Source organism: Chanos chanos, chromosome 4 (assembly GCF_902362185.1).
Source record: "Chanos chanos chromosome 4, fChaCha1.1, whole genome shotgun sequence".
NCBI classification, from domain to species: Eukaryota; Metazoa; Chordata; class Actinopteri; order Gonorynchiformes; family Chanidae; genus Chanos; species Chanos chanos.
In genome coordinates this window covers 19070223-19084073 of record NC_044498.1, presented here as the reverse complement: position 1 = coordinate 19084073, position 13851 = coordinate 19070223, and the positions used below count along the sequence as shown (strand labels likewise).

The following is a 13851-nucleotide window of genomic DNA, read 5'->3' as shown; positions in this document are numbered from 1 at the left end:
AAGGGGCCCATTGTTTCTTTAGTAGCTGTCCATGGTACTGACATACGTGAATCTTCAAATGATCCCTAGTAGAATCAGTTTGTGTGTAATACGATGTGATAAAACTGAATATGGAAATAAACACATGTACGTGTTTATAGTCCACACCGTTTAAAAGTCACTTTCTACAGAAAGACCCATTCCCAAGAGCACTGTGCAGTGTGATTACTTCATTGTGAAAATAGTGTAATTTAATGTCTCAATTATTTAGTTTGTGTGTAGACTAGTTCAGTGTGATTTCCCATAAGGGTTTTTAACACAATCATTCAAACAGCTAGTTACTCTTGAGAGGGAATAAATAGCAAAATTTGCTTATCCCTGAAAATACCAAATCAGCTTCAGTCACTGCTAAAGCCTGTTATCAGCACTACACTAGATGGTGTAGTTGAGCCACAGAAAATAAAACAGTTATTCTTTATCACATGTAACACATGAAAAGAGGGTTTTTTTTGTTTGTTTGTTTTGGGTTTTTTTTGTTTTTTTTTTTTTAACCAGGAGAATAAGATTTCACACTACCTTTTGATAAATGCTAAGAAGCTCCAATCTGAGTTCAAGTAGGACAGAATTCCACACTTGAGGTCCATGTACAACATCTCACCATGGGAATATAAGGCAGAACAGGAAATGTTCAATTACACTTTCTTGGAAAGCTTATCATTTTAGAAGTCTTGTATATACTTGAGTCACTTCTTTCTAGACCTGTAATATCCTGTATAAGCCAGGGCAAAGGTTATTTTAGTGTAGGATGCTAAAACTGAACTTAGCACTAACATGCTCAAGTATTGTGGTAAGACGACCCATCCAGACAAGCCGTCCAACTGTCTGTGCATTAGGCTGATTCCTGGAAGAATTAGAAAATGTACAATTAACTAGTGCCTGCTCTTGAATGCTGGCTGTGATGGGTTTGTTTAGCACTCTGTTATGGAGGTGATCTCTCTCTCTCTCTCTCTCTCTCTCTCTCTCTCTATCAATGGACAAGCATAGGCCTAAGTAATTGGATTAAAATACATTATACTGTTTTGGACTAGGATCCACTGAAGCTGTTACATCATCCAGGGATTTCACAAGAACAGTATGTAAATACTCATATTTGTCTGTCTTAAAGGGCATATCCTGGAATATTATATGGCTGTTTATCTTGTTTTCTTCACGCCATCTCATTATTTTAATTGCTAGATGCAGATAGGAACGTCTGGAATGCGAACCTGAAACCTGCTCCAGTTTTTCAACTCAAATCATATTCAGGGAAACCCCAGGAATGTTTCCTGGACTTACTTAGGGACGAAATACCCTCTCACTGTATCTGTTATGTCTTGAAATAATGTAAAACAGCCCTGGTTTGACGTGCATGAGTCTTTTGCATGCATTATTCTGAGGTAAATATACTGTAGCCACCATAGCAGTTGCCAGGCCTGAACTATCCAAAGTAAATGTTGACCAGGCCTCACTCCAAGTGTGTGATACTGTAGGGTCCAGGACCATTACCAGACCTCTCCTTTCATCTCTGGTTGGCAGCCTATTGTGGTAATGCAATGAAACTGAATGAGAATGATCATTAACTGATATTAGGCGCATGGATGTCTGCCAGATTGTGTGTTTTTTGTTTGTTCTCTTCTTTCTTTTCTATAGGGATGAAAAGACAGAGGGAGAGAAAATCTGACACGTCATCAGATTAAGCATCTTTACAAATGGTTTTGAGTGATACAGGTAGTGATTACAAGCACACTAGAAAATGACAAAATCATTGTTTTTATTTCCCTTATAAAAAAGAAAACGATCAAAAAAAAAAAAATGCCAATTTCTCTCACTGTTGTCATGATGCTTGTCCCTTTAAAACCATTTTTCTTTGGGTGGATTTTAAAGACAAAAGCCTCAAAGTCCATAAGACACATAGGCAGACAAGGCACAGTTGTGCAACGAGTGTAAGAGAAGCAAAGCATGCAAGAGTCAGGGAGAGGGGTGGAGCTAATACAATGCAAAAGATCCCCTTTTAAACTTTTATGGCAGTTTTGCCAAACAAGATAAATATTACAAAGAAAATTCTTAAATACAAGTACAAATACATAGGAAGATGATGCAATTGATTACATATTATACATAATTTACACTCACAATATTGTAAACATACTGTAAACAAACTTTAAGCTAAGCTCACACTCACAGCTAATCAAAGCCATCAAATGACCCTTTTTATCATTTAAATGAAACAACAATCAATCAAAAAACACCACAAAGTAAAGAAACTGGCTGAGAGATCAGAGATGATAAAACCTTAGTAGATGATCGAGGTTCATGTATATTTCAAAATCATCAGGTTGATGAGATGTCTTGAAGTCCACTTATTCAATGTTCCAGGAGGGGTTTCATGAGTCAGCAAAAAAAAAAAGCCCAAAAAACAAACAAATAAATCAGTATTTTGGATGACTTTATTTTACAGTTATTGCCTTCGTCTGAAAGTGCTGTGGCAGAGTATGTGGAATTCACAAACTGCTAAGTGCTCCGATTATCTGACTTGTTGAGGGATTTTTTGCATTATTAGCAGAAAAGCAAACTTCCAGAACACAGACCGGGCTGGTAAAACTTTGGTAATATTGTAATTCACAAAGCAGCATAAAATAATGACATGAAATTTGATTAAGGCCAACTTACTTAATTGCTTTAGGCTTATGCAGTTGCAAATGAACTCATAATGATTCTTTAAATGCCACTGGCCTTAGGCACCGGTAAGATCAGAAAAGAATATATCTTTCAGCCTGATCAACCTGAAAGTGTGACGTTATTTATCTGCACATCAAAACATCTCTTATTGCAAACTGATGTTAAAACAATCCACTTTTAAAATGACAAATGCAAGCTAAACCATTATATTTCATAGTTGGTTCATGGCCATGACAAATTATAAGCTACAAAATTTTGCAGCAATATTAAAACTCAGCCCTTCAAAACCCAATAGCAAAAGTAATGGCGAGAATTACTCCAATCTCTAGTGGCCAAAAGTAATAAGTTCTGCTTCTGCCTATTGTCCCAATATTTATTTTTTAGGACTACAGTTTCTTTTTCAAAAGCAATATTTCTAATGCATATGATCATAGATCATTGCCACTAGTCTTCCTCGCAGCACTGTTATTCCTCAGACAAACAAAATATCCTGAAACACAAGCGCTAAAGAAAAGAAAGTGACACAAAAACCTGGAAGCTTAACAAAATACATTTACAAAAAACAACTCAAGGCAAAACAAAGCACTCTCTTTGGTTTTATGGCAAAGCCAAAGAAACTCTTAAAGCACTTAGTAATATATATTACAATTATATGGAATGCTTGCCTGCTACATGTCAATAGCTCATTTATATCAATGTACTACATTAAGATGAACAAACTTGTTCCAAACACCATTTGATGTTCTCAAAAATGAAATAAAATAATATAAAATAAAATAAAAACAAAATAAGCAGAAGAACTTCCTCCTTAATCAATAAACATTATTTAGGCACAGAAGATTTCTTTTTTTAAATTACCCACTAAGTTTAACTAATAACTTGAACATAGATACATTACAAAAATATTTTTCCATGACTCAAGTTACAAATACATTAATTTATGGCTTTATAATTTACAACTCCATAAGCAATGATATCCTCACACCAAAAAAATGTATAATTTAAATTAATTTAGAAAAAAAAAAAGATTACAAATTTTAGTAAGCAAACTGTTTACACAACTGCACCTCAATATTTATTTAAAAATGAAAACCAATCTCTGCTCAGTGCTTTAAATCTTTGAAGAAAAAAACGGTAAACCTTTTCTTAGCTAAGAGCTCACCAGAAAGGACAACACAGTCCAAGTAACCATCTCGGCTATGTTTTGTTTTTTAATATAAATATCGCTGACTCTCATCTGTGTGATCAGAGCACTAATGTCAATGGCTTATTCATTTAAGTCAAACAAAAACATAGTTATCCTGAAATTTTGTCTAAAAATATTTCCCTTTGTTGAGTTTTAGTCCATAAATATTCCTCGCAAAATTATACAAAAGTTTGAAAGGCAATATAGCAAAGGAAAAAAAAAACCCAGCCAAACAGCCAAAGAGAGAGAGAAAGAGAGAGAGAGAGAGAGAGAGAGAGAGAGAAAGAGAGAGGGGGGAGAGCAGAGAGACAGAGAGAGAAATTCTCAAAGAGTTTGTGCTTTAAAACCATGATATACTGGTTTGGAGTTCGCCTGTCAGAATTCAGCATGCTCCCATTACACAAGCTTGTGTTACTGTATGAGAAATCGCCCTGTTCAGTATGGCCGCCACACTCCTTCATCCATTCTTCCCCCAGGATTAAGCATGGTGGGGGAGTTACTATGACTCCCATCTCCCTCCACTCCTCCACTGCCGTCAGCTTGACCTGGAAGCGTAGAGTTGACCAGAGTAGTACCTGTTGAGGCACTGGTGCAAGGTGGCAGCATACTGGACGGGGAGCGGTCCCCAGGAACCATAGAAAATTGGTACGACCCAGAAGAGGTACCATAGTATAGATAGGGGGTGCTGCTGCTTTGAAATGGTCCACTCTGGCTTTGGGTGGAGCCTGGGTATGGTGGTGGTAGGTAGGTGTGATAGTGAGCACTTCCAAGAGACATGGCGGAGGTGACGGGTGTTGGGGTGTAGGTGAAGGTGGCAGGGTAGTGCATTCTGGGGCTGGGGAAACGGCTCTCAGTGAGGGAGAAGCCAGGGAACTGGCGCTCAAATTGACCAGGAAATGGACTCAGGTCAGTGGAACCTATGGAGGCAACAGACATGAACAGATGATTTGAAAGTTCAATTCACTGCTGTTCACTGCAGTATAACTGAGGTCACTTCAGTTCAGTTCATCTAAACTTGGTCAGATTCATTCAATTCATGTCACTTCATTTCACTACACTTCAGCAAATATCAGTTTAAATCAGTTCAACGATACACTAAACTTCAGGTTACTCTGTAATAGATTAAGATCTGTAAAATCTGTAATCTGTTATCTGTTTCTTGTTAATCCTCAGTAACATTTTGTAAATCAAAGGAAGATCAGTTGGCCTGAGTGAATTTCATTAGGACTTTTCGTCTCATTTCAGTAGACAAGCGCATGTGCATGTGTATTCATGTATGTGAGCTTATGTCTCTATTAATTTCTGTTCTCTGTCCCAGGGGATATTTATGTCTGCATGTGTGTGTCTACGCATGTTTATTACGGCCTGTATATGCTTAAGACTGAAGAGTGTGTGAGTGAGTGAATGTGTAAAAAAAAAAAAGAGAGAGAGAGAGAGACAGAAAGAAAGAAAGAAAGAAAGAGAGAGCAAGCAAGCATATGTGTGAGCTTATGTGTGTACACTGGCACACAGCATAAAGCACAATGATGATGCATAAGAAGTTGCACATTTGGAAACACTTTGAGGGATAAATGTAATCATATTGAGGACACACTGTTACTCTGATGTGGGTTAGTCCTATCTCTGTCAGTATAGGCCTAGGGCATGAGCAGTCCATCTGCCCCATTTTAGCCCTCTGTCACTCGACAATCCCCTCTCAAAATAATCAAAAACCACTAAATAGCCTGTTACAAACACCAGAGTTGTGCAAAAAAGTGAACTAGGCAAAAAAAAAAAAAAACACAAAAAAAAGGTTAGCCCCACCCCTTCTTCCATGCACACAGCTCTTATCGTAAATCACTAGGCGTCTTTCTTGTCACCATGTCTGCTTTTGTGGGCCAAATGAGTGCCACGATTATGTGCAGGCGATTTGCAGGAGCACGTTTTGTCGCTAGCGTCCAAAGTCTGGTACATTAAACCTCTTTCCTCTCTCTTTTGCTCCAACAGTTTTCTTTTTTTGCATCACTTTTGATGCATTTGACTTTACAGCATAATGGTTTAGTGGCCCCAGGGAGTAGAGAGAGTGTGTTCTGCAAATGGGCTACTTAATGCAAGCTCTCCTCCCACTAAGCCCATAAAGGCATATATAACAATATTCTATAACATTATAATAATAATACTTGGGGGATTAACACTTGATCTTTTCTGTCGAATAAGAATTTGTATTTGTTAAATAAGAATATGTATGATAACCGATTGGCACCTAGACTGCATTTTTTTTCGGGAAAAACATAATCATAAATGTCCATATGACAAATGAATACATTTAAAGTTTACTGTCAGTTCAAACCATGCTTGCAAGTCTCTTCCTCTGCAGAAAAGACACAGTCAGTCTCCATAATGCATTTTTTATTTAGGCAAGTGGAAACTGTGCCTGAAATAAGGACCTTTTTTACAGCTGTTTTTTCATGGATTTTTGTAATCTAGTTTTAATCTAGTAAAATTCCAAATTCAGTTTTCAGATTATAATTTCTGATGATCACATCTGTATCAGATCAGATCTTTATCAGGCAAAACACAAATAGACTGCGCCATTACGCTAGATGCTGTAACTTGTGAAAAGACAAAACAGGCACGAAATAAAACTTTGCTCATCTTCCTGACAGAAGATACATCAAACAGTAGTGGCATTATCTTCCATAACAGTATTTCTTACAGTAAGAAGTTGCAGTATATTGAGCGATATGCTGAAGGGGTAAAATAAGAGAAATAACGAGACATGACAAGAGAGGTGGCAGCTTTCCAAAAATGAGCCAACAAGCAGTCACACTGGGGAGTCATAGGTTTAATGACTTACAGTCTCTCCAAGTTCACAAGAAAGCACCAGAGTGTAGCAATGGTAATACAACGAAAGAGCGACCAGGGGGGAAAAAACATGGAGAAAAGTCACCTGGCATCAGGTCAAACAGGTGTGCAGCAAGGAAACCTTGTCCCTTCACTTTTGGTTTTCAGAGAGTGTGTTTTCATTGCGCAAAAGGGAAAAATTGGCTTGGGAAGGTGCTCTATCGACTGGACTTAGTTTACCCAGCATGTTTCGGAACCGTATCACTATAAAAGTGGGTTTATTTGTCCGCCGTGGGGCTGTTATTATGCCTTGCTCTGTTATTAACCATATTCCACACAAGATCAAAGAGTTGGATAGAAGAAAAAAGGAAACAATCTCTTTTTTCCCTTTGGATAACTGCTACCATTCTCTGGGTCAGTAAGTTCTGAAAACATGTCTCCTTTTTCACGTTTGTGTCAGAATTAGAAAGTGAATATTTGGCTTGTCGCTGTTTTTTCTGAATGAATGATATATATTCATGGACATGACATTTTTTGGCAGTCACTGAGACAGTCCCCTAGAAAAGAAAAAACTTTAAAAAATTACATACCATACAGCAAAAGTAATGACAGCTAGAGGCTTTTGTCAGAAAATGTGCAAAACGCTTGTTAATTCTCCTAATGAGTATGTTTCACTGTGTGACAGAACTCCAAAGAACCATTTCTTACCAAGTAAAAAAAAAAATGTTAAAAGTTACAGTTAAAAAAATGACTGAGGTACATATGACATCTACTTCATTCCCAAGCAGCCCCCAACCCCTCTTTCCCTTTACTGCAGTAGCTCTCAGAGGAGATGAGTGTGTGTGTGTGTGTGTGTGTGTGCGTGCGTGCGTGCGCAGGTCGGGAGGGGGGGGGGGGTGTTACCTGAGAGGCGTCGAGGCACATCGCTGATGGAGGGAAGACCAGTAGCTCGGCTGGAGGAGAGAGGAGTGGTGGAATGCACTGAGGGTGATGCCATGGGACTCAAGTAGGATGGGTAAGGCTGGTCATATGACCAGGGAGGAGACGACTGGGACTGGCGTAGGTCTGGGGACAGGACGCCATGTGTTAACTTGGTGAACTTCACTCAGAGTGATTCAGAATACTCAGATGTTGCTTCTTCAATCAAAACACTTACCTGCCCAAATACCCTAATACCCCAAAACAAAGTCTATTCAGTATAAGAGCAGTATTTAAGAACAGACAAACCCCTCTCCACAGCAGCACGTGTATGCCCTGATTCCAATATGACATCAAACTGTGCCAGCTGACGCTAGACACATAGACACTACATACAACACAAGAACTGCTAAACTCATTGTGGAAAGTTATCATATATACCCATATGTCTTATTCATTTACAAACCTGTCATTCAAAAATCCAAAATGTAAGTAGGCTTGTTTGTTCACGGAGCTTTTCTACAGTCAAAAGACATGTTTTAATCCAAAATGCTACAGCAATAAATCATGCAAGCAATGCCAATGTAATCAACAGATCTTTATATCTGATATTTACCTGATATCTGTGTTTGGTTCTGGGGAGAAAAAGAATTTGGACCTGTGTTGAGGGAGGAACGGGGTGCTTGTGTTGGCACGGCAACGCGAATCGTGCGTTCCAGTTCACTCAGCCGGTCAGAAAACAAGCTGGTCTTTGGCGAATCCTCCAGTTTTGGTCGGTGCCCTGCCGCGGACAAAAAAATCAAAAATGATGCCACTTGGAGGTCAGTACATAAATCTGCATCTCTTAAACATAGACCATGCATGGCACAATCAGTTACAGCAATTTCCCTCAACTCATTCAGTAAACTGCCTGCTGGACTATGGTTCTAAAATACGATATAAATTATTCGCAAAATACACTGTATTCCAACTTCTTCCATGGTCTAAAAGCCACAGAGTGCAGATTTCTTAGGTAAGATTAAATGAGGCTTTTAATGTACCCCTAGAGTCAAGCTTTTTATTTAAGAAAGATCGTTTTGGATGATTCTGTCACTCGCGAAAGCACGTGAAATGCCAGGAATGCAGGTGTCAGTGCACTTTCTGTTAAGGAAAACGACGAGGAGAAGATGAGCTTGTTTTGTGGTTGTGCATTGCAATACAATGAGTCATACGGATCACTGAGACACAACATTTGCATATTAATAACAACACAAAACTACATGGGCCTCTCTGCCGATATGAAATGATAAAAGGCCTGGGTCTGTACATTTAGTTATAAGATTGTCATCAGGGACTTCAGTGTAAAAGGTCACTGGATGGATATTGTAAAGACAGATGGCAGGTAATGCTAGGGTAGGTCTGACCTTTTCTTCTCTAACACAGTAGGTATGCTGCACCTTCACTCACTTTCAGTTTAGTCTTTTTAATTCACTAACCTCTCTTCCAGTTCAGCTTTATGGAATCAAACACCATTTCATTTTTCTTCTGTAAAAATGGTCCAAGGAAACAGTTGTATCCTTTCATATATTCCATATGACATATCCCACCAATATTCTCTCTAAATAATAATATGCCCGTTTCCAACTTGCTGGTGTGAGGTTGAATTTCAGCCCTGAATTTAAACTGGAAAGCACATCATGATGAGGCTACAGAGAACATTTATTAATTCTGTCGGACAGGACAGCTTTAGGATATGGTAAATTTAACCCCCACACACTCACATGCACACACACATACACAAACACACACGCGCACACACACGCATCTGCACATGGACACACACACACACACACACACACAGAGCCTGGCACTGGCAAACGCTTCACCAGAGAGCCATAACAAGGAAGTTTAAAGGCCCACAGGTGCCTAGCATCTATTTTAGCCAAATCAGAGGCAGGATAACAGAGGAGAAAGAGGCCCATGCCCACAAAGCCCCGCTTCCCCCATTAAAACAGCTCTAGGCGTCTGTCTAGCCCTGCACTGGGTTCCCTGAAAAGCCAGTAAAGTAAATATCAAACAGGAGAGAAGGAGAGAGAGAGAGAGAGAGAGAGAGAGAGAGAAAATACGCTCCTGGACCTGGCCCATGTCCAGTTGGCACACTGCACCCTGGCTCCCTCAGAATCCAGACAAACCTGACTGTGCTTAAAGAACAAAGAGCAACAGGCATGCTGCTACAGATATAGAGAGAGAAACAAAGGGATGATGTTAAATTCAATTCTTAACTCTCCAGTTTTATATGGAGATCTATATTTTCCCCTTTTACACCCTTAACAATGGTTAAGCGATGTGTGATACAAGAACTTGTGCAAAGACCTATTGGCTTGACATGTTGGCTTCCTTTCATTTTGACATTCTGTGCGCTGTACTTGTAATTGCAGTTGTGATGGTTAAGCATAATTGCATAATTACAACATATAATTACAATTAGATATCCTGTAGAATACAGTAGGCCGGGGTAGACCTTGACACATGATTGAATGTCTCTTTTTAATATTGAACTACAAACTGTAGGAGGTGAAAAGTGTACACAAAGATGTGCTTTTTACACTCTGATTACCTGAGATGTCTTACAAAAAGCAGTGTTCTACACACTAAGACAAAGGGGACCCTGATCTCTGGTAGGTTAAGTCTGGTGCGATATGCGCTTACGCAAAAAGTTGCAAGAGCACTGCTGACCACAGTCTGGAGAACCGTCCCTGAAAAGCTGCATATGTTAGAAGAGTTAGGGAGGGGAATATTTAGATACCGACGGGGTTCGGGACACAGCCATTCCAATTTACAAAAGAGATCTAACAAGAGCCGACCAGAGAACAGTAGACATTGGAGAAAAAGTATAGAAACTAAACTTGACTGGATATTTTACATAAGTTATTCTGTAAGTTTGGTTTTGGATTCTAAAGTCTTACATTTGCAATAAAAATAATAAATAATTCATGGCAGAATTTTATTGGATAATATTCACTTTACACACGCATTAATGTGCTCATAGCTTATGACATATCCCTCTCTTCTGTGTTGTACCAATAGAAAAATTATAGGCCTCTAAGAGGGGAAAGATACGGCCACCGTTGTACAGTCGAGAGTCCGAGCAGGGTCAGACGAATGGAGGAATTTTAAAGTTTTAAGAAACTGAACAATATCACTACTGGAGGGAAAGTCCCAAAAATTCTCTTCACTAGCCTGTAAAACAGAGTGAGATTTTTGATTGCCAATACTTCCCTATCCAATTGGCGAACGGAAATGTGTGGACATTCGTTCCAGATGTTAGCTTAGCCCAGAGGGACACGGCCCAAGCATTAGCAGAAACAGATACGATCTCGTGCTAACACTGACCCCAGAACAGACCTTTTATTACATCACTGTGCTGTATGTAAACAGCTCAATTCATGTCCTTGTGTCAGCTCTGTTAGCCATTGGACTTGACCACACAGATCCACTGATCCCAGAACAATTTCTGTTACACCCCACAGAACACACTGAACCTAGATCATATTGATCTTAGAACACTGATAGAACAGACCGCACTGATTCTGGGAAGCATGCAATGATAATACAATGGTAATAGAAGACACTGATCTTCAAAACAGATGAAACCTAGAACACTTTGATCACAGAGCATATTGATCTGGGAAGGAAAATAACAGATACTCAAATGCCCTCATTCCCAAACAGACTAGAAAAAGAATATATGATTAGAGGGTACCTCACACTGATCTGTTTGAATACGTATATTTACATATATCTACATATGTAATTAAGCAATGCATCAACTTATTATTTAAAAGATAGCTATAGGCTACTTGGAATATGGTATTTTTACAATGGTATTTTTATGGTACTTTATTAATCATTCATACCAATGAAAACATATACTCAATGGCCCGTTTATTAGTTACGCTACTGAAAATGTATTGTTCTTATAGGAGGTGAGGCGACTGACTGTGAGCTGATACATACAGCAAGCAGACAGGCTTCAAAGATCCAGTTACTGCTTGACTGAGTGTTAAGTTGGTCAAATCGAGTGACTTTTGACATGGTGTGATTATCAATGCCACGCATGCCAATCTCAGTATCTGCCCTGCAGGGCTTTTCACACACGACATTTTCTGGCATTTACTGAGTGGTATGACAACCAAAATGATCCAGTCCCGTAAGTAAAAAGAAATCGTTCTTGCAAGAGACTGAAGGAGAATGGCAAGACAGGAAGACGACATCCACGCAAATAAAGTAAGTTTACAACAATGGTTGGCTGAATGGCATCACAGAACACAACTCAGCTGTCCTGACACATGGGCTATGGCACCAGACAACCACACTGGGTTTCCCTCTGATCAGCAGCTCCACTGAACAAGCAGTAACCAGCACTGGAAAACTGAGGAGCAGAGGAACACTGCCTGCATGGCAAAGTGGGAATTTGATGGAAACAGCTCAGACGTCAATGGGATAGCCTGGTGGCTGTGGTACAGTTGTGAGGGGAATGTTTTCCTACAACACAAGTCCTTTTATAGCAAATGAACAATGTTTTATGGCCTTAGCACATCTGGGCATTTTTGCATAGGTGTATCCATTCACACTTGCAGTTGACTCTTCCTCATATAGGGACTACAGGATTATGTGTCATGCAAGAAAGCATATATGATCTTAGAATGGTACCAAGAACATGACAGTGAGTTCACTTTCCTTTGAGTGGCATGTGAAGTCCTGAGACTTCAACCCAGTAGAACACTTTGGTATTAGCTGAGGAAGACGTACAGTGTGGCACAGAGGAAAAGAGGAAAAATGACAGCAAGTGTGACAGAACTCATTAGCAAGGACGTATAGAAGTGGAAAAAAGGAAAAAGAGAGTGAATGAGAGTGAGAGGGTGAGAGAGCAAGAAAGAGAGAAAGAGAGAAAAGAGCCAGGCTGTTGTGGAAGCTTGCCAAGCATCTGTGTGGTCTCTGTGTTTCAGCCTTTAGGAAGTAAGCCAAGCTATGAAAGGGTAAACGCACTCACACATGTACACAGACACACAGGAGGCACACCGACACACAGACCCACACACACACTTACACACACACACACACACACACACACACACACACACACACAGAACCTTTTTGAAAACCACAGGCACACTCCCTCATCACCATGCTCAAAAGAAAAGCTATGTGACCCTGTCCCTTGTAGAACTACACACACGTAATACAATGTGCTGATGTAGTGTTGAGAAACACCCTCAATACTCAGACCAGACAGTCTAGACACAACCACCAAATATAACAGCAAACACGTCCCTCTGACTACACGTCCCTCTGACTACAGATCCCTCTGACTGACTGTGATTAGGAATCAGTGTTCCTTTCTTGTCCTCTCTTTCTTTGCCTTTACTTCAGCATATTCCCAAAACAACCCTGTATTTTAGCCCCATATATATATGTGTGTGTGTGTGTGTGTGTGTGTGTGTGTGACCTGCTGTCTACATATGTGTCACCTACTTTTTGAGAACTGTTGAGTAATCACAAAAGTAATCACAAATCCGTCTGTATTCCTTGTGTTACATAATGATTGCTGTAAAATTCTAATTGTTACAACATAATCAACAGTCATTAAAAAGAAGCTTTAGGAGTTCTGCCAACGTAACTAAAGGTGACCTTAAAGAGAGACTTTAAACACTCAGATCATTAAAATGGTGTGACAGAACATGACAATCTAACACAGAATCCATAATTACACTGGGCCTCCAGTGAAAGCATGCTGCTTCAACCAACCACACCCTGTCTATTAGTTCAAATGACTTTTAACGAGCAGTATTAGGAGCTACTCCAAAATCAGGGTTCCTAGTAATGGCAGCACACACACACACACACATACATACACACACACACACACACACATACACACACACACACACACACACACACATATTTCTTTCAGTCTAATCAGGAGAGAATGAGAGAAAGTATGATCCATACGGTGACAAACCACACGGAGACAAAGAAACAAAACCAACACAGCCAGTCTGTAAAGGAAGTGAAGTGTTGTCTTTACCTTAGCATAAAACTGCTTTAATGATAAGCAGTTATATACACACCCTGTCCACAGGCAAGAAGATCCTAAACATTACTCATCTGTGTTTAATCAGGTTATACAAATCTGACATTCAGAAGTAACACCTAAGCTGAACATAACATATGTAGGCAGAAGTTAC

The 13851-nt window shown here is 39.5% G+C and overlaps 1 protein-coding gene across 3 annotated transcripts in view; it reads right to left on the bottom strand.

Moving 5' to 3' along the window:
* Positions 1-4318: 4318 nt before the first annotated feature.
* The window catches only part of runx2b (RUNX family transcription factor 2b), a 31790-nt gene continuing 22257 nt past the window's right edge, over positions 4319-13851 (bottom strand). Inside the window, exons 5-7 of one of the 3 annotated variants that reach the window (XM_030770629.1) lie at positions 8241-8405; positions 7610-7771; positions 4319-4800 (exon numbers count right to left, since the gene is read on the bottom strand). In XM_030770629.1, the coding sequence (XP_030626489.1) occupies positions 4319-4800; positions 7610-7771; positions 8241-8405 (809 nt within the window). Of the gene's footprint in view, positions 4837-7609; positions 7772-8240; positions 8406-13851 lie in introns of all 3 variants that reach the window. The other 2 variants (XM_030770630.1, XM_030770631.1) reach the window with 2 other exon arrangements.